The sequence below is a fragment of the Sinohyriopsis cumingii genome, chromosome 13 (genome assembly GCF_028554795.1).
Source record: "Sinohyriopsis cumingii isolate HCF-2022 chromosome 13, ASM2855479v2, whole genome shotgun sequence".
Taxonomy (NCBI): domain Eukaryota; kingdom Metazoa; phylum Mollusca; class Bivalvia; order Unionida; family Unionidae; genus Sinohyriopsis; species Sinohyriopsis cumingii.
Genome location: NC_142973.1, coordinates 70,838,234 through 70,859,943, shown reverse-complemented (window position 1 = coordinate 70,859,943; position 21,710 = coordinate 70,838,234). Strand labels below are relative to the sequence as shown.

The 21,710-nt window shown below is 33.8% G+C and overlaps 1 protein-coding gene across 2 annotated transcripts in view; it reads right to left on the bottom strand.

The window, feature by feature from the left end:
- LOC149785808 (transmembrane 7 superfamily member 3-like) overlaps positions 1–21,710 on the bottom strand; it is a 61,605-nt gene that overhangs the window by 37,105 nt on the left and 2,790 nt on the right. For both annotated transcript variants that reach the window (XM_089979746.1, XM_089979747.1), the window contains exons 2-4: positions 16,221–16,550; positions 13,749–14,035; positions 8,681–8,879 (exon numbers count right to left, since the gene is read on the bottom strand). In XM_089979746.1, coding sequence (XP_089835872.1) covers positions 8,681–8,879; positions 13,749–14,035; positions 16,221–16,550 — 816 coding nt within the window. The remainder of the gene's footprint in view (positions 1–8,680; positions 8,880–13,748; positions 14,036–16,220; positions 16,551–21,710) is intronic.

Genomic DNA, 21,710 nt, shown 5'->3' with positions numbered 1-21,710 from the left:
ATCTGCCTCCAAGATTGCAAAACACCATCAATCTTGCCAGTGGAAAGTGTGATATATGATATATGTTAACACTTATTTAATCTGTTTTAATCAAACATTTTTTATTTTGTTATGGTGTTTTGTAATTTGATAAATCAAACCTATCATGGTATTGATGTGTTACTACATCTGGTGGCTTGTTGTCTGTCAGCTTTCTAGTACATGTATTTGGCCACCCTTGACCACAAACTTAACCATGTTTAACAGACTTCACATCATTATGGTTTACATTATTGTTAATCCAATACTAGTACTATTTTGTCTAAACTGTCTGAGAAATTAAACTTTCTACATGAGATTTTTGCTTAATAATTACCCTACAAATCAATATACATGTAGTATGCAACAAGAATAGCAACTGGTTTGATTCTTTACACTTGCCATATTTTTTTTATTGTTAGCCAACAGAAACAACTGCCAAATGTACTACAACAAACCCATTTCTTCCTCAGACCAATGGGAAACTAGATCACAGGCATTCAGAGTGTCAAGTGTCACATGCTCTACAACAAGCCCATTTCTTTCAATGACCAATGGGAATGCATAAAACAAGATCACAATCACAGGGATTCATTTTGTCAAGTGAAAGATGAATGAAAGATGCTGCTACCATATGTTGGTGTGTTGACAAAAGATGAGCAACATTATATGAATTATGGTTGTGAAATTGATCTTATTACAAATTTATTTAGTACAACTGTTACCATATGCTGCTAATTTGGAAAACCACAATTTACTGTCAATGAACAAATCTTAAATCGTGCACACTGTCCAGGAAAATGAAAGAAAGTAATCACTGACATGTTACAAGCACTAGTGGATGATAGTGCTTTAGAAATATGCATCTCTTTTCTCAATTTTGCTCTGAGAGAATACTCTCACTTTTCCAAATTCTCCACACCAGGAAAATTTAAAATATTTAAAATATCTCTTAATTACAGGGATCTTTGTATTTCTTACTGTTTCTACCCACTTATGCCCTATCTGACTCATTATTAAATGTTCAACCACACAAACATTAAATAGTGTTGAACATATTCATTTTATTTTCCTGACTGGTTTGTGTAATTTCTCTCAATCTCCAATATGCCTTCATTATAAAGTAATTCCAGATATAATGCAGTATCACTATGGAGTCCATGGCCAACATCATAACTAATGTGTATAAAATATGGGTTGTAAGAAAGCAAGGTGAAATTTTGTGTTATTTCTTTTTACCTTTTCAAAACAGCATTTTTTATATATATATATAAAAAAAACCTTTTTTTATTGTTCCCACTCCAATGTGATTCATTACATTGGGCTATTCTTGCTGTATTGCTATTCCATACACACTGCATGTCTCCCAGTAATGTGGTTTGGTACTTAACATGGTTGACAGTTACAATCCTGAACTAGAGATTTTTAATGAGGGACTGCTCAAGACCTAGTGTTGGTTTGCCAGCAACTTTTTCTGCCATGTGCTTTCAAGTCCATGTTTTTGTTAATAACTTTTATCAACTGCACTATTTTGTTTCAGTAATAACATCCATTAATAATGTTAGTTATACCATTAATAATGTTAGTTATATCACAGGCCTTAGAAACTTTATCAATGGTGTAAGAAAAAATTAGAATATTTGAGAAAAACACAGAAAATTAAAAAGCCCAAGTGGAGGTAGAAAATCCATTGGTGAAGAATCTAACAAAAACTAAGAGAAGTACACAGATAGTGAGCCTGTCATTGCTCATTTTGGTAGCTGATATTCAGATTGTGAATGCAATTTGCATACATATTGAATCTGTAATGGGAAAGAAAATCTTGTAACACATCAATTATGCAACCAGCATTGTCCCCTTGCTTTCCCCAACCCCTGGGGAGAATGGCCCTAATTCATAACTCAGAATCTTTTCTCAGAAATGTTTGAATACACATACTTATATGACATTAGAAGGAGTGGAGTAAACAAAGATTTCTGAGCCTGTCCTTACTACCTCTCCTGGGTCATAACTTCAATGCCATTGAGACCTTCACCTAAGGAAGCTGTAGTGAACAATTGCTAAGGCAGTTGGTGGTTTGAATCCCACCATTTGAATATCCTGGATTATTACCAATTATTTTAAGGTCATGGATTTCTTTGCTGTTTGTAATTAAATATGGATATGTTTCAAAGGGAAAGCACATTGGATTATTATATTTTAAATTATATTCCTGGTACTTTAATATGGTAATACTAACAGTTGTCAAACTCTATGCTGAAATAAAAATTATGACACTGCCTTTAAAATTTTCAAAAATTACAAATGTGGTCAAGTTTTTATCAATAATTCTCGGCAAATAACTTTATAAATTTGGACATGGCTTTAAAAAGAAATATTTTCTTCTTAAATCAAAATATTTTTCTTGAATATAATTAACTCTGTAAAGAAACTCTGATGCACATTTATTGTTGCATTATTGCTGTGTTTATTATTATTTTTATTTCTTTAGCCGAGAGACTTCATTGCATTATGAGTAAATTCTCACACGGCTTTTTTCCTTAGTATGGTGTGCATTGGTTTAATCAGGCTCGGCTCACTAGTAGCCTTAGTTTTTGTTGGGCAATGAGATAGAAAATGTCATGCTCAAGGACAATAAAATGCATAGGAGTCCAGCATGCTAACCAATTTATCTGCATAGGAGTCCAGCATGCTGACCACTTAATTTGTGTAGGAGTCCAGCATACTGACCATTTATCTGTGTAGGAGTCCAGCATGCTGACCATTTATCTGTGTAGGAGTCCACCATGCTAACTATTTTATCTGCACAGAAGTCCAGCATGCTAACCACTTAATTTGTGTAGGAGTACAGCATGCTGACCATTTATCTGTGTAGGAGTCCAGCATGCTAACCATTAGTACTTTAAACTTAAGCCGTATAGAGATAATTAAATTTTCAAATAATAATCAGCTTTGAGTGTTACTTTTATAGCTTTTTTTAAATATTTAATTCATTAATCATTTATTATAATCCGCAATGTGTATTTTTAGCTTATTTATTGTATGCATCCTCCATTCTGAAAATAATTTGGTTTTAAACTTTTAAACGTTTACTGCAAAAAGAAGAACTCTGTATAGCCCCAAACCTGTGATTCTAAATAATCATCTTGGATAACTTAACTTACTTTACTCTAAGAAGAAATCTGAGATTGGAAGATGCTTTAGAATAAAAAAATTCCAGTGCTGTTGATTGCATATGATATGAAAACAAATATTTCAAGGTTTCTCAAGTCTGTGTGCCTACATTCATATTCAATGGCACATCAGCATCATTTACCCAATAATGAAAGGCCCATATGTAGGATACTTTGTGTCAAAGTTGGTCTATTCTGTTTTGGGTGTTAAATGTTAGGTAAATATTTTTCTACCTTTACTACTGGCAGCCATGTTTGATATTGGAACAGTCGCATTTGTATAAATCTGAAAAGCATTCAAGATAGGACACTTCTGATCAAAGTATGTTAAGTTGTGTTTTATAAAAGATGTTAAATATTTTTCCATGTTTAGTAACAGCAGTCATATTTGGCATCATTTGTAAAACTTAAAAACCCTTCATGCCACAATGCTTTCAATAAAATTTCATCAACTTTTCTTTAGTTTTGGAAAATAAGTCAAACAATTTTGTTAACAGTGCTAGCCATATATGATGATGAATTGGCAAGTGACAAGTGCTAAAATGTCATCTGCCTACCTAAGTGGAATTCAGACATGAGTGAACACCTTAGGACTGAAAAGGGATTGGCACCAAATCTCATCCATACCTCAGTTGCTAGTGGAATGGCTGTACATGCTCTATATGGTTTGAATAATTTACTCCAAAATTTGGTTTCTTCTTCAAAAACATTACCCACTGATAATATGTTAAGTGAATAGGAAAGTGGAGTGAGTACATCCCCTTACCCTAGAGAAGTCACAATCTCTGGTTCCCTAATGTACATTAGCTACGAATAAGACGAGAGATAAGGTTTTGGTAAGCATACTGATATGGACTATTTGGAAAATTTCTCTTCTATAAATCCTGCAGAAGTAGAGTTACTGCATCTATGCGAAGCTGTTGAATGATCCAGGAAGGCAGCCAAGTGTATCTTATAGGTCAAACAAAAACCTTTGGGATGAAAGGTCTCCGAGGTAACATCTAGAGAAAATTGTCTCCGTTGATTGTACCAAGCCCAGATAAAGTCAGTTAAAGGCAATTATGCTCAAATGTTATATTAGTGCTAAGGCCAGATAAAGTTAGAAGGCAATTATGTTCAAATGCTGCCTCAGTGCCCAAGGCCAGATAAAGTCAGTTAGAAAGCAATTATGCTCAAATGCTATGCTAATGTCTACTATCCTAACCTCCAAAGCTGATACATGCAAGAATGCATTGGTTCTGGGCTGTTCCTCATAAGCAGACAGGTAACTCATTATATCCAGGACAGCAGAAAATCTTCTCTGCCTGAGTGGTAAGAACAAAATCTCCCACTTCTGATCAGCTCAGTTAACTTGAGTCACACTTCAGAATCCTTATAAGGACCTAAATATGACCTTGGGATAAAGGGTCAGACGAAGATAGATTACAATACAAAGGCTGATTAAGCATGAAGAGACACCTGTTCTTGTTGGTGAAAGCAAAAGACATTTTGAATGAATATGAACTGCTGTGGTAAAACTGTTGAGAGTTCAGATCAATTGACAAGGTGTTTATTTCCCGCAGACTCCCTGTCATAACTAAAATGACTAGTAAGCAAGATTGTACTATAGGTGAATAAGGCCAAAGCCTCTGGTCAAGAATATAGATCTCCCTCACTTCCCAAAAAAAAGGGCTGTAGCTGGGCACCCCAGCATGTTAGTTATGCTGGCATCAGAGTAGATTGTAATTTACAGCAAGATAACCACCATAAACAATGTACAGTCCTCCCTTTTAATGAGATGGGATTGCATATAGGCATTGATTACATCATCAGATGAGAAAGCAATGATCTGTTATTACTAGATGAAACAGCTGCAGAGTTCTCACTAAACAGAGGCCAAAACAAGGAACCCAGTGTCATACTGAGGAGACAAAAGAGGCACAGAAATTCCCAGCATGAAATCTGATACCGGTACTCTGAGTGAAAGGAGGACACCATAAAGATGATTCCAAGACTGTTTACCAAGAGTGGCAGACTCAGTTCAGGAGGAATGAGAACTCCCAAATGACTTAAATGCTTTGACGGAATGAGCAGATCTGTCCTTGTTGTCAAGGAATCCATGACAATAGCAATGAAATAAACAACTACATGTCTTGGTACAACATTTACTGACATGGTGCTTGCAATCAGTCAGCTTGATGTCATGAATGCAGAGCAACACAACTCCCATAAAGCTCAAGAGAATGATACTCAGTCTGAAAGAGAGTGTCCTAAATTAGTAGCTGTTGTCCCGTACATGAAATTTAAGAACAAGGAAAACCTGTGAATGGGTATGTCTTCATGAACTGCATTAAGATCCACTCTTAGTATCCCCATTCATAATGTGGTTCCAAGTATCAATAATGCTAATATCTAAATAAGGTTTTTCCTTTCTCTACATGCTCTTTTAATACTTGGGTGGTGTCCTTGGGCAGCGAGCTTTTAGAAAAGCTGGTAGCCCAACAGATTATTCTTGTTGCCCAGTAAATTAAAGTACTTGTTCCCAAGGTTGCTGCACTTAAAATTATTCATCAGCTTCAAAAGTGTGTGTGTTCTGTAAAAAACTGTCCTATACAATGTGTGTGTGTGTGTGTGTGTGTGAAAAAGCAACTGTTTCTGTAAGATGTCAACAAGTTAATCAAAAGACAAAGAACAGATCTGATGGAATTGATTTTTTTTTTACTGAATAAGAAAAAAGCTGATGTAGTTAAAATTATAAAATTAATCAATATCTAGGCTTTTTTTTCAAACACTATAACTGAGAGTGAACTCATTATACTTGATTCACTCTTTCTCAATGGATTTTTTTTAAAACTGCATGGGTACAGCTAACCTGCAGTCAGGCTGTGCATCTTGCTTTTCTAAACTTAATTGAATACTTTTGTTTTGGTTTAAATAATATGCATCCTTTATTCAAATCTTTGGAAAGAAATCATCTCTGTGTCAAACCGAAAATCCCCACTATAATGCAAATTCAGATATAACGCAGTCATGGCGTTGCTCCCGAAATTCTGTATACTCATTCACACATGAAAAAATATTTTTTGTTCAAAGTACATAAAATAGTGTATAAAAAATGTATTATCATTATGGGGAAGACATCGTGTATGAATTCAAATTTAATATGATCGTGGCGTGGTTCCTGAAATTTTAAATACATGTAGGTGCATTTTTCTCGTACCGGGAAAGAATATTATTTTTATGTACGAGAAAAAGTGTGTAAAACGTTTGTTATCATTTTGGGGAAGCATTCGCGTATGAATTTTAATATAATACGATCGTGGCGAAGCTTCTGAAATTTAACAATTTCACCAGGTTCTTGAAGTGTTATGCCAAAATAAACATTATCGGATATGTTACTTATTACTGGTCCATGAGTAAAGTCAGTAAGTTGTCTTTGTGATTGTCTTCAATTAATTCTGAATACAATCGTTGCTCAAACAATAGTCAACATGTGTTTCTTCTTTAACTGCATACACAACCAAGCAGCATGCAATGCAGTGGTTGATAAAAGATTCTCACAGTTTAATAAACATCAAAATACAAAAGCCGCCAACATGTTTGCTGGGCTTGGCGGTGTTATTAGATGCAATCAGTCGACCAGTAAATAATGTCCACTTTAGTAGCTGGAAATTGAAAGGGTATGAAATTGTACATGCATTCAACTTTTAAAAAATTATAAAAATGACTCGTGACCATTGTAGGCATACTGCACTTAGTTCTCAGGTTTTACATGTGTATGGGATTTGCTTATGAACTCATTATTAATTTCCTATTTTTTTTAATATAAAATATTAAATATTTTACCACTATGGAAAAGCAAGTTCACAAACGCAATTCGTTCTCTGCACTTTGCGCAAAAAAAAATGTATTATCATTCTGGGGAAGAGATCATGTATGAACTCGAATATAATACTATGTATAATACAATCGTGGCATGGTTCTTGAAATTTTCAACACATGTATGTGTATTTTTCTTGTACCAGGAAAAATACTTTTTTTAAAATTATGAGAAATAGTGTGTAAAATGTTTACTATCATTTTGGGGAAGAGTTTGCATATAAATTCGATTCTAATATGATCATGGCATGGCTCTTGAAATTTAACAATATCACCAGGTTCTTGAAGTGTTATGCCAAAATAAACGTTATCACAAACTTATTACTGATCCATGAGTAAAGCCAGTAAGTTGTCTTTGTGATTGTCTTCAATTAATTCTGTATAAAATCGTTGCTCAAATAATAGCCGACATATGTTTCTACTTTAAATGCATACACAACCAAGCAGCAGACAATGCGGTGGTTGATAAAAGATTCTCACAATTTAATAAACATTAAAAAACGAAAGCCACCAACATGTTTGCTGGGCTTGTCAGTGTTATTAGATGCAATCAATTGACCAGTAAATAATGTCCTCTTTATTAGCTGGAAACTGAAAGGGTATGAAATTGTACATGCGTTCAGCTTAAATTTTTTGATAAAAGTGACTCATGACCATTGCAGGCCTACTGCACTTAGTTCTCTGGTTTTACATGGGTATGGTGTTTTTTATGAACTCGTTATTAATTTCCTATTTTTTTATAAAAATATTTTACCATTATGGAAAAGCAAGTTCACAAACGCAAGTTGTTCTCTGCACTTTTTGCAATGATTAGTATAGTAGTTTTCACATTTCTTTCGATATTCACAAAATCTGAAGTAAAAGTTATATGACGATGAAAGCATGTGTTGATTGTTAATTATTCTTGCTGTAGTTGTTCAAACAAATAGGCATTGAAGCGTTAATTATTGGAAATTTGCAATGGATAAATGTACACGGAAATGCATATGAGAAAATTTTAGCAGTATGAAATTTGTACAGACAGCATTCATAGACCCTGGAACGTAATGAACCGTACACCTGCTTCATCTTTCTGAACCTAATTTTGCTGTTATATTTTCCCATTGAATTCAGACACATAATGATGTGTGACAAAATTATTCAATAGTTTAAATTTGTATGCAATTTTTGCAATGGAATTACATATATTATGGATTAATTACAAGCCCTGATGGTACGATATCAGACGGCAAGTAAATGGTGTTGATACTCAGTTCATGCTGTATATATATTAGACACTGAATTCAGATACAATGATCTGGAGAAAAAATTATTGAATATTGTAAATCTGTGTGCAATTTTTCAATGGAATCACATGCATTATAGATGAACTGCATGCCACAACGGCAAGATAATAAACGGTGTTGATACCCTATTCATCATATATATTAGAAATGAATACATGTATATGTGCCAATGAGTTTTTCTCTGAAAAAAGTAAAATACTGTAAAACCCCACATTAACGCGACCCCAATATTAACGCAATCCAATTTTTTGGACCCCAATTATCACATTATAGTGGGGTTCCACAGTATCAAAGTATAAGAATAAGCATAGACATTTTACAGTCATTCGCACTTGAACATAATACCTGTTTTGCCACATTTATCATTCCCAGTGCTCTGTAAATCACAGGTGTAAAAGACACGAGGAATGTATGCAGCAGCTGTTTTTCTTCCTGTTGTCTTATTGGTCTGTATCACTATCACATTGTAAATCGCTCCCTGATTATCATACGATGCTGTTGTAAGAAGAGACTTAGAAGCGATGTTAAAGTCCACTGTCTGTAACTAAAATAAATGTTACAGTAAAAATTAACATCGTGTCTGACCAAAATGGATAAGTAAGGCAATAAAAATTATGCTGAAATATTTATCAGTAAAACCCATCTGTGCGAAATCAATTTGGACTTTTAACTTTTTGCTGTCAAAGAAAGTACTGAACAAGCACAATACAAGTTTTAAGAATTTACTGGGATTTCCAGGGTTCTTCCTCAAACACTTATACTGGCAACCATGTATAACCTATCTAGTACTGAAAAATGGCATCCCAAAACCCCAAAACAATAACAATACTGGCCTCTTTAATACAGCAAAAGCTGTCAGTCTCTTCAGTGTCCAGTTCTGGGAGGCTTACTATATCCTGACAACACCTCACTGTTGCCCCATCATGATACAATACACCTTGCTACTGCCAAACACTTCCTTTCTATCTCACCATGATACAATACACCTAGTTTCCACCCAAAACTAGACCACTCCAGTTGCCTAATAGAGTATCTGCCTCAGATGTAGGAGGTTGTGGGTTCAATCCCCAGCCGAGCCATACCAAAGACTTATAAAAATGGTACTAACTGCTGCCTCGCTTGGTATTCAGCATTAAGAGGTTAGTGTTAGGACTAGTCTGCCTGGTGTCAGGACAATATGACTGGGTGGGATATCATGCTACATGTCTGTGGCTTGATGCCCCAGTGCTAGATATCACTATAAACTGCCACAATGAAGACATCATAGCAATGTGACTGAAAAACTGTTAAAGCTACATTAAAAATCCAAATCACACACACATACACATACTGCCCAACACGTCATTTCTATCTCATCATGATACAATATGCATAATTACTTAACACTTCATTGCTGCCTCATAATGATACAATACACATATTTACTTTACACTGCTTCATCTGTGTCTCAGCATGCTACAATAGACCTATTTACTTTACACTGCTTCATTTGTGTCTCAGCATACTTCAATAGACCTATTTACTTTACACTGCTTCATTTGTGTCTCAGCATACTTCAATAGACGCATTTACTTTACACTACTTCATTTGTGTCTCAGCATACTTCAACAGACCTATTTACTTTACACTGCTTCATTTGTGTCTCAGCATACTTCAATAGACCTTTTTACTTTACACTGCTTCATTTGTGTCTCAGCATGCTACAACAGACCTATCTACTTTACACTGCTTCATTTGTGTCTCAGCATGCTGCAATAGACCTATTTACTTTACACTGCTTCATTTGTGTCTCAGCATGCTGCAATAGACCTATTTACTTTACACTGCTTCATTTGTGTCTCAGCATGCTGCAATAGACCTATTTACTTTACACTGCTTCATTTGTGTCTCAGCATGCTACAATAGACCTATTTACTTAACACATGTCTGACTCAGCATGATACAATACACCCAGTTATTTCACAAGACTTCATTTCTATCGCATCATGATACAATACACCTAGTTATGTATATTTTAAGGTATCTCAATTTTATTAATAAATATATTATAATAATTTAAACTGTTATGAATCAACCAAATTTTCTGCAATCTGATTAATTATAGATGATTATGTGATCAAAATCTTTTTATACATTGACACATTCTGCAGATTACTTTTGGTTCACAGTTTTCAGGTTATTTTATGCGAAGCTTTATCTATACCATCACCTTACACCATAATAACAAGCCCCATCCACCCTCCATGATTTCTGACCAAAACTGGCAGCCCCCTGATTAAAATTGACCATGAGAAGTTAAACAATGTAAATGCAATGTCACTCCTGCACTCCAGCACTCACCCGTTTTGCCAAAGAAAGCAAACAGATGTTTTAAAAGCCAGTCTTTAAAAAGTATTGTATTTTGCTTCAACAATATGTTCCATCAGCTGTTATTAAAGGTCAGGGTCATAACAGCAAGGGATCTCACTAAAAATGGACACAATATTGCTTTTGAAAGATTGAAATGCATAGAAAGCAAAAACAATGAATGCTTTAACACAGGCTGTATGTAAGCATAATGTTAAAAAAAGGAATAGCCTAGTTTAAAAAGCATCAACTACTTTTTTATTATAAACAAGTTATTAGCTCACTGGCATGACACACTCTGACAATGGAATTACAAGGATATAAAATATAAACGACAATAATCCTCATGTTTATTATTCAATATTTTCTCAAGTAAATGTGATCATGGTTTAATATTTATCAATGTGTAAATTGTTACCAAATCACTCACAATGTTAACATAAAGTCCCTGGACTTTATTTACTTTTTCAGTGATTCATTTTAAGCACTGATAAATTACCCAACCATGATCATTTTATCTTATATGTTTTTACTTAGTGTACCTACCACTGCATCTGACTTGCAAAAACATAACCACAGAATCTTATTGACATGGATACTACTGTTACAACTCTAGGTCTTAAACAATGTAACAGAAAGAAGCAAAACCAACAAGTTACGTAAAATCAACAATTTATTTCCCTAGAACACAATGTGAAAATTCAAAAGCCACAGTATGTAAATTAAATCCTAAATGGTCTGTCTTAAGTCCAAAAGTATAAAATGTTCCAAATGAATTCCAACAATCTTAAATATCCTGATGTACCAAGAGTCTTGAATGTCCTGATGTACCACAATAATATAATACAGAATGTCTCTGAATGAGTTTTATATAATCCCAAAGCTGTGTTTTAGTCCAAAAGGTCAATGAACACTTTGTAATTCCAATTAATAATTTAGATAAATAATTCCTCTCATATTATATCAAAATACAGCTACAAATGATTCCAGAGACTGATCATAAAACAGGAATTAAAAATTTGTTTACCAAATCCTTTATATACATATTTCAATTGACCAATGTCACAACAGAGTTTCTGAAACACTAATGGAAAATTCCACTAAATTGTAAACAAGTTCTTGTCCATAACATTTCAAGTTCATAAAGATGGTTAGGCCTTGAGCTAATATTTTAGTAAATATTTTAAAATACATGACAAAAGTTCAGTTGGCAAAAATTCTACCCTCAATCACGGACAAAAGTCAAGCACATGATGTATATTAAACATGCGTAACTACCACCACCCCGGGAAAAATAATACTTATGTCTTGCCAGCGTTAGTGAACTGGGCTGTTTACTGACTGAATCCTCATTTTACAATCATGCCGATAATAATTTTTAATAATGTGCTTTTTCTAATGAAGTTGTTCGTTATTCTGTTTGTGTGTGTGACTTGGATTTTTAACGTAGCTTTAACAATTTTTCAGTCATATCGCTACGATGTCTGCAGTGTGGCAGTTTATAGTGATGTCTAGCACTGGGGCATCATGCCACAGACATGAAGCATTATGTCCCACCCAGTCACATTATCCCGACACCAGGCCGACCAGTCCTAACACTAACCTCTTAATGCTGAGTGCCAAGCAAGGCAGCTGTAAGTACCATTTTTGTATGTCTTTGGTATGACTTGGCGGGAGATCGAACCCATGACCTCCTGCATCCGAGGCAGATGTTAGTCTGTTTAAAAAATATTTATTTTCAAACTGTCCAATGTATGAAAGATCGTTCCAACTGGTTTCAATATCCATCACGTGCATGTGTAAAAAATCTGAGTATTAGGTCACTGCTTTTTGTTTTCTTGATGAGTCTGGTTCCCGTAGTGGTGTTTAATATTATCCTGCCAAATCGGGAGTCCATAGAGCACGGAATCAGACTAACTGTTGACACACCACCAAACAACAACATTCCTTTTTTTTCTCAAAAACACGCAACATTTATTTTGTGAGACAATCGTCTACGTTGAAGCTCAATTTTTGTATTGCTCAATTAGTGCAATACTGATGTCGTGAATTAATTAACTGGAATTAATAATTAAATTTCTTATCATCCTTGATGATATCTCTAAGTGCCAGTTCAAGAATTCTCTGAAACTCGCTTGCCAACAATGGTCCGTATTTGTGAAATCAAACTCTTTATTTTATGAAGTATTAATTTCGCTTGGCTGCCTTGTTATCTTTTTCATAACTGTGATCAGAGTCAGTTAATTTAAGGTAGTTTATGTTACAGATACAATAACATTTATAAGTGTTCGATTGATCAAATGAAGTGAGTTCACCCAACATATGACCAGACCGCTAGATTTTAAGTTTGTAGAACATAAATAACGTGATAATACAAAGGAGGCCAGCATTTAATTCAGTGCAACAATGCAACAAATACTTCTGAAAGTCAATTATCAAAACACGGTCAGCACTTAATTAGGTTCTCAGAGAAGCACTCATGGACATAGCTGTTACAGTAGATTGACGCATTTTACGTTTAATTACAAAAGGACACTTTGCATTTATGATAACTACACTTAAAAGAACTAAAAGTTAGAACTAGAACACAAATTTCAATTGATAAAAAAATTATTTAATTTGTATTAATTTATTAAAGTACTGCCTCCACTCGGTGTGAGTTCCATTTTCATTGATCAAAATTTCCTTACATATCGTTAATTGCAGTGTACTAGGAATGTCATTTGGAAAGAAAATGTAAAAAATTGTATGACCTAGTTTTAAATTATATATTTCATAGTGGTGATTAAAATTTCGGGGTCCTATCTACCGACGATAAAATGAGTGAACATCAAATTTCCGTTACCAATTTTGATCACGATTTTCATCAAGTTCAAGAAATAGGGATCAATTTTGGGGTATTTTCTGGTTAAAAAATGGGATCACGCCTGACCCCACATTATAAGCAGGTTCGTGAGTTATCAGAGTGTGAGTTATCAAGGGAGTGGTGTACAGGACATATTCACTCTTAATAATAACATAATGACAGTTTCTAAATCATGTGCCCAAGAACATGGAGAATACTTACATAAAATCCATGGTCATTCAAGTCCCCAACTGTTATCATAGACTGTACTGCATCAAAATAAGCATCTTCACTGAAATCATTTCCACTGTTGTATCTCACATAGACACTATACTCAAGTGTAATCTGTGGCACACTATACTCACAGTTCGGAGGTGAATCTGACCTAGAGAACCCCACATTAGCCCACTGGAAGAGGACAGTTGAAGTCAAGGGCATAATACTCTGAACATGAAGTTCTGGATCATTCTCAAGGTTATATTCAACATTACATCCTCCTGGAAGGGGATCTAAAACAAGATTGTCACCATTATCAAACACAATTAAACATTCCTTAGTAAATGCCTCAATATACCAGATATCTGCCCATAAAAGACAGCAATTAAGAGACCTTTTCTTAAATCCACTTACATATTTTAATTTTGAAAAAAGGACATTAAAGGAGGGTGTTTTCTTGGCAAATGGACCCTTGAGTGTCCATTTTAGAACAGTATTATAATACATTCTGCCTTATGTTGTACATATAAAGAACATATACTTCTTTATTAATGGCTCAGACAGCACATATAGGACAGTGAGGCATAGTGTAGCCAAGTGGTCCAAGGCACTCACCTTAACAGATCACTCACGTATCTCAACTTTGTCCATGTCGGTATGTGGTAAGGTTTGCCAGTAGCTTCCCTTGGGTTAGTGGTTCTTACTGGGCTTTACATACATGTAGTTTGTTGTAGTTGTAGTTGTTGTAGGGTTTAACGCCATTTTTCAGCACATGATAGGCTATACATGGCAACCAGTATTAATGGTGGAGGAAGAACCCGGGAAAATCCCTGAAAGAACCACCAACCCACAAGAAGCTACTGGCAAGCTTTCTCACATACCCACATTGGCTGAATCTGAGACTCAAACCCACGCAGACAGAGGTGAGATGGCAGTGATCCTTAACGGACAGCGGGGCCCCTCCTTTACATAGGTTATTCCTCTACCAAATATACTGGCTGCCATTTACAGCCTATCATTAAACCCATAAAAACCAAACCCAACCACAGATAGGTCAGCACCTACACTTGCATGTATTGGCTGAACCCAAAATCTGACAAAAAGACTTTAAGTGCAGCCTTTAGCTGATATTATCATTCTGCTGTAAGTCTTTAGTGTGCTACACGATGAACATGTTTCTATGATAAATTTACTAATTTCCAATATTATCTTTCTACTGTAAGTCTTTAGTGTGCTACATGATGAACATGCTTCTGTGATAAGTTTACTAATTTCCAATGATACTATCTTTCTACTGTAAGTCTTCAGTGTGCTACACGATGAACATGCTTCTGTTATAATTCTATTAATTTCCAATGATATTATCTTTCTACTGTAAGTCTTTAGTGTGCTACATGATGAACATGCTTCTGTGATAAATTTACTAATCTCCAATGATATTATCTTTCTACTGTAAGTCTTTAGTGTGCTACATGATGAACATGCTTCTGTGATAAATTTACTAATTTCCAATGATATTATCATTCTACTGTAAGTCTTTAGTGTGCTACACGATGAACATGCTTCTATGATAAATTTACTAATTTCCAATGATATTATCATTCTGCTGTAAGTCTTTAGTGTGCTACACGATGAACATGCTTCTATGATAAATTTACTAATTTCCAATGATATTATCATTCTGCTGTAAGTCTTTAGTGTGCTACACGATGAACATGCTTCTATGATAAATTTACTAATTTCCAATGATATTATCATTCTGCTGTAAGTCTTTAGTGTGCTACACGATGAACATGCTTCTATGATAAATTTACTAATTTCCAATGATATTATCATTCTGCTGTAAGTCTTTAGTGTGCTACATGATGAACATGCTTCTGTGATAAATTTACTAATTTCCAATGATATTATCTTTCTACTGTAAGTCTTCAGTGTGCTACACGATGAACATACTTCTGTTATAATTCTATTAATTTCCAATGATATTATCTTTCTACTGTAAGTCTTTAGTGTGCTACACGATGAACATGCTTCTGTTATAAATTTACTAATTTCCAATGATATTATCTTTCTACTTTAAGTCTTCAGTGTGCTACATGACGAACATGCTTCTGTGATAAATTTACTAATTTCCAATGATATTATCTTTCTACTGTAAGCCTTTAGTGTGCTACATGATGAACATACTTCTGTTATAAATTTACTAATTTCCAATATTTGATGATTTGCATGTTAAAATATAAACGACATTAATCCTCGCATTTATTATTCAATATTTTCTCAAGTAAATGTGTCATGTTTACATGACATTAAATGCGTTTATTTAATTTATCCATAATTTAATTATTTATAAATTAACACAGACATAGGTTGAATAGACAAGAGCCTCACAGAAATGCTGAAGACATGCTGAAATGCAATTCCAGAGAGTAAGAAGGAAGGGAAGGATAAGTAAGAGTACTGAAAAACTGAATTTACCATCAGCAGTTAGAGGGGTGACATAAACTAAAGCTCGGACACTGTTGCTCTGGTTGGAGAAAAGATGCCAGGTCACTTCCATCTGGCCTGGTGTAAGCAATGTAACCACACCAATACCTCCATAACCTGTGACATATTGTGACTGATTGTGGTAAGGGGTCAAGGACAGGGTCAGGTTCTGGAACTGTGTATGAATCTGGCAAATGAGGTAAGCAGTGGAGCTGCTAACATTTCTCAGTAACAGAAAAATGTGGCTTTTGGCTGATATGTTAATAATAGTGGCTTTACTTGGCTGAAGTGACACCGTCACATTTGTTTCTGTAACTGCTTCTGAAATCAAAACGATAACATTAGCAATAAAAAAATGTTTAGATTTTCAACCTCCAGAGAAACACAAACACTATGAAATGAAATTACTGCAAAATTAAAAACATGTTTAATTTAAAGGCTCTTTACCTTGTATACAGTTTAAAATATGTGTTATTTAAAATAATAGGTCTGAAAATGGATAAGAATAAAGCTTGTCTTCATTAAACATAACTGATTTAATATAATAATTATTGTTTCAAAGAACAAATTAGCTCATTCTTTGTATTAGAAATCAGTCAACATGTTATTCTTGATCAGAGGCAATATCAAACCTAGGTTTTAAAATGGTAAACCATTGCTACCACCATTACATGTACTAATACAACAAGCAAAATAAGATCAATACTGCTGATATCATAGCCACTGCCACAACCTCCATCACATTCAATCATTAATACCACCACTGTTATTAAAGTCACCAACTCCACTATAATCATCATCATTACTACCACTATCATCATTACTACTACTGCCACCACCAGCACCATCAGGGCTAAAAACTTAAACTCATCTGCTTGTATTTCTTTAGTGGTGTCTAAGGAAGGGTAAGTAACATTTGCAAGATGCTCAATCGATGGGACAAGTAACATTGTAAGTTGATTCAGTAACATATACAGTGTACGACTCATAAAACTGATGAAGAACAAATAAAATTCCAAGACATCTACCCTGCAGAACAAGTAGCTACAACCACTGCCACCAGAAACATCAGCACTACCACCATCATTATAACCACTGCCACCAGAAGCAACAGCACTACCACCACCATTATCACAACAACTACCACCACCACAACCACCAGTAACATCATTGTTACCAATCTACCACTAACGAGCACCACCATCACCATCATTACTACCACCATGATTAATACAAAAACTGCCACCACCAACACCATCACCTGTAAAATTGAGCTATCAACAATAAATAAGCAGCTGGGACAATCTAATTATGGTTGTATTCTTGTAATTAAAAGCTGCCATTTTTTTTTATATAAAAGCCCTGCAACAATTATGCTGAGGACTAATGAGGACTAATGCATTTATAGCAAATACAAAGGAAAAAAGGGCAAAAAATTTAAGTACTGCAACCAGACACTTGTACTTAACTAGAGAATAATTCATTACATAGCCGTACATTACCAGTTCAAGAACAGAAATACTTCCTGAATAATTTAGTGTTGTAACAATTCTAAGCAGACCAAGATTACTGACATTTAGAGTCCAGCTGGGCGAAAGCAAATATTTTGGAATACACTAAACAAATGACAGAGTGAGATCCTGTATACAGCCAATGCAAAATCCGACAGAAAAGTTGCTGTCATTGTGGACCCCAAACTCTCAACAGGGTTTCTGGATAAGTAGTCCTGGACCCATGGAACTCATGAGTCCCCATCCTATTTCTAAGAGTTCCTGGCATAAAATTGGGAGTTAAAAAGAACACAAAGGAAATACTACTACATATCTGGATTAGCCTCCTCATAAATATGACATTAAAGAAAAAACTACTTATAGTATTGTAAAAGAGAACTTTTGATCATACTCAACTCTGCCATCTGAAAACTAGTTTTTTCAAATGAGTTAGTCTTTTTTACTTAGCACTAATTTCAAGATCAATCTCAAAATCATATTGGATTGCCTGTTAGTGTTTTGTTTTCGTTCATAGCGTGGCAACATACAACAACACTTAAATTATCTGGTTTAAATTCTTTAAAGCTAAAGCCTGATAGCTCAAGTTAATATTTCCATTTCCTCTGAAACGATATCATGTTCCAGCAGTCTTACAACCACTCACAATTTGCATTTAATGTACCATCTAATTTCAGATTTTTGTAAACCATGAGAACTGTTTTTCCCACTCAGGTCACTAACTTCTCACATTTTTATAGTCCTGCCAACATTTTCATCAGCATTATTCAACATAGTCAAGACAGAATTAGATATTGTTATGACTATATGGTCTTAAACTATGTAACAACAAAGTAAAACCAACAAGTTTAGTAATAACAACAAATAATTTATTTTCCTAAAATAAAAAGTGAAAATTCAAAAGACACATTATTGTGAATTAAATCTAAATAATCCTAAATGATCTATCTCAGGTCCAAAAGAATAGAAAGTTCTGAAAGAATTCCAATAGTCTTGAATGTCATGATGTAGCACAAAGATGTAATCAAGAATATCTTTGAATGAATTCTCAATAATTCCAAAGTAGTGTTTTGATCTAAAAAGTCAATGAACACTCTTAATACCAATCAATAATTTAAATAATTCCTCTCAAATTATATTGAATTCCAGTGGTATTCCAAATATATTCCAATACTGAATGCATTGATGTGATTTGATGTGTTGATATGTTAATGTACCAATACCCTAGAGTGGATGATGCATTAACAGTCTTTTGATATATCATAATAAAATAGTCCCAAAATGTCCTTGTCTGAATTCACTATTATTCCAAATTAATGTTTCTGTACAAGAATATTACTGAGCACTTTGTAATTCCAGTAAATAATCTGAATAAATAAATACACCCAGATGAAACATGGAACACAACAATAAGACTGATTCTGCTTCAGGATGTTAAGGGAAGAATAAGTAATCCTTAGTAAACAAGATTATATAGCCTCTCCAATCAACCTAGGTCGAAAATACCATTTTCTGAAAATACTTTGTCACTTAATGGAAACTTCCATTCAAGAAGTTTCTAGTGTCAGAATCAAGACTACAAATATGTCTAACATTAATAATGATTTGAATATTTAATCCACAATCATAGGAAAATATCAAGTTAGGTATTTTGTTGTTTGTTTGTAAAATAAACATCATTGGTCTGGAAGAACATGAACTTGATTTTGGACAAGATCAAGTAAAAAATACAGATATACATAACATAGATTCATCAAGAAAAACCAATAAATAATAAAAAGCAAATATACATAACAATAAACATTCCAAGTTCAAGGTAGAAAGGTGTGATTTCTTTCATGGTTTACATGTACTTCAATACCAATTTAAACACTATTAAAACAACAAATGGCATTTATCTGCTAAACCATTGCAGGTGTATACACATTCAATAGAGAAGGATTACTGTTAATTAGTCACAGTGGTTTCATGTCTGTTTACCGAAGTCTAAATATTATGTAATCAGCAGGTCAAATAGAAAAGAGCAGAACCCAACAAGTTTTGAAAAATTCAATAAATAATGTATCTGCCTAGAATACAAAGTGACAAATTTAATAAGAAAAATTACAGTACATGTGTAATGCAAAATAAATCCCAAAATAGTCCAAGATGTCTATCGCCTATATTAATGAATAAAGTTAAAATTAAATTGACCTTATGCCAGAAGAGAGATCGCTCCACCTACCAAATCATATGACATGACAATCAGTTAACCTCTGACAAACACAGCTTTTGGCAAAGAAATTTGCTTCAATTTCATTCATAAGTTTACTAAAAATGACTGCTGTTATTCTTAAAAATGTACAATTACCAAGTTGCATAAAATATATCACAGCAGACAATATTTATATTTGCATTTCAAGTTTGTATTATAATTAATACGTGTTTTATTTCAGTAAATCACAAAAATCAATTTTAAAGTTGCTTAGGAAATAATTGCTGTAAAGGAAATTCACTCCAAATATGTTAATGTATTTAGTATTCAGTCATATCCTCACTAAGTTTAGCTGCTTCCTTTGAGGTAAATGAATTAAAAATATATAACAAACCCATAAATAGTTAGTGTTTAGACGTAAATTGTTGTAGGTAATAATTATAAAGTTCTGTTCTGATCGTGAGATGGAATTTTGATCAATGATGAATGTAAATACATGCTTAATATATTAGAATAAAAAATACCTGAAGCCATTGTATTTGTATATTATATTAATTACACTTTTCATCCCACCTCTCCATGGCTGAAGGTAAAGAACCACTAAAGTACCTGAATAACTGAGATGATGAAACATTACTCTTGGGACAAACCAACATTGAAGACTAAATTTTAAAACCATAAAATATTGCAAGCTGAAGTTAGGTGTTTCCAAATGATGAAAAAGTACACACATTAAAGTCTTAAATTTTCTAATTTATCATTTTTTTTGTCTTCAAATTATAGATGGGACTTGTTTTTCTAATACTTTTTTGCAAAAGAATGTGATAAATGCCATTGTTTTCTTGTTCAGCTGATCATGTGTTCAAGCATAAGTTTTTATCCTTCCAAGTTTCATCCAAGACTAAATCTAATAATTCCTCCATTTAAACAATCTAGATATCAACTATTACAATTACAAACCCCCTGTGACTCCTTTTTACCATTATCGATCAGAAAATTGACTAATCATTGCAAGAAATTTAAATATATACAATATCCAATTTATTATCATGACAGTCAACTTGTTGGAGGAAAATGGTGTATGTAAGTGATGTATGGAGGTGTGTCAAATTTATGATTGCTGATTGGTTAATAGAATAGCGTGATTGACAAGTGGCGATAGCTCAATTCCAGTGGTGTTCAAAATAAGATTCAGCACTGACGGTGTTGATGTGCCTGTAGTGGCAACAGTCTTTTAATGCATCACAGGAGTATAATCCAAAATGCCATTGGCTGAATTCACTATAATTCCAAGTTAATTGTCTTTCCAAAATATTATTGAGCATTTAGTAATTTCAGAGAATAAAAATTTGAATAAATAATTCTAGCCCAATTCAAATAATGAACACAACAATAAGACTGATTCTTCCTAAAGACATTAAAGCAAGAATGAATACTTTTTAGATAAACAAGATTATCAAGCCCTGTACTTGAAATAGACCACAATTAGCATTTTCTGGAAATATTACGACTTAATGGAATTTTCCATATAGAACAATCTATTACTAAAATTATAATACAGAATGTGGTAAACATCAGGTAGACAAAATAAAAACATCATCAGTGTCTCCAGTCAGGAACACAGTGAACAAGGTCAAGTACAAAATACAATTATCCAAAGAATAAAACAAATTTAAAAAACAACAAACTAACAAATTAATTACACAAAACACTAAGATTTAATCAGGGTCTATTTTAGATCTGAAAATTCATGGGGTAAATTTTCTACTATTTTGTTTT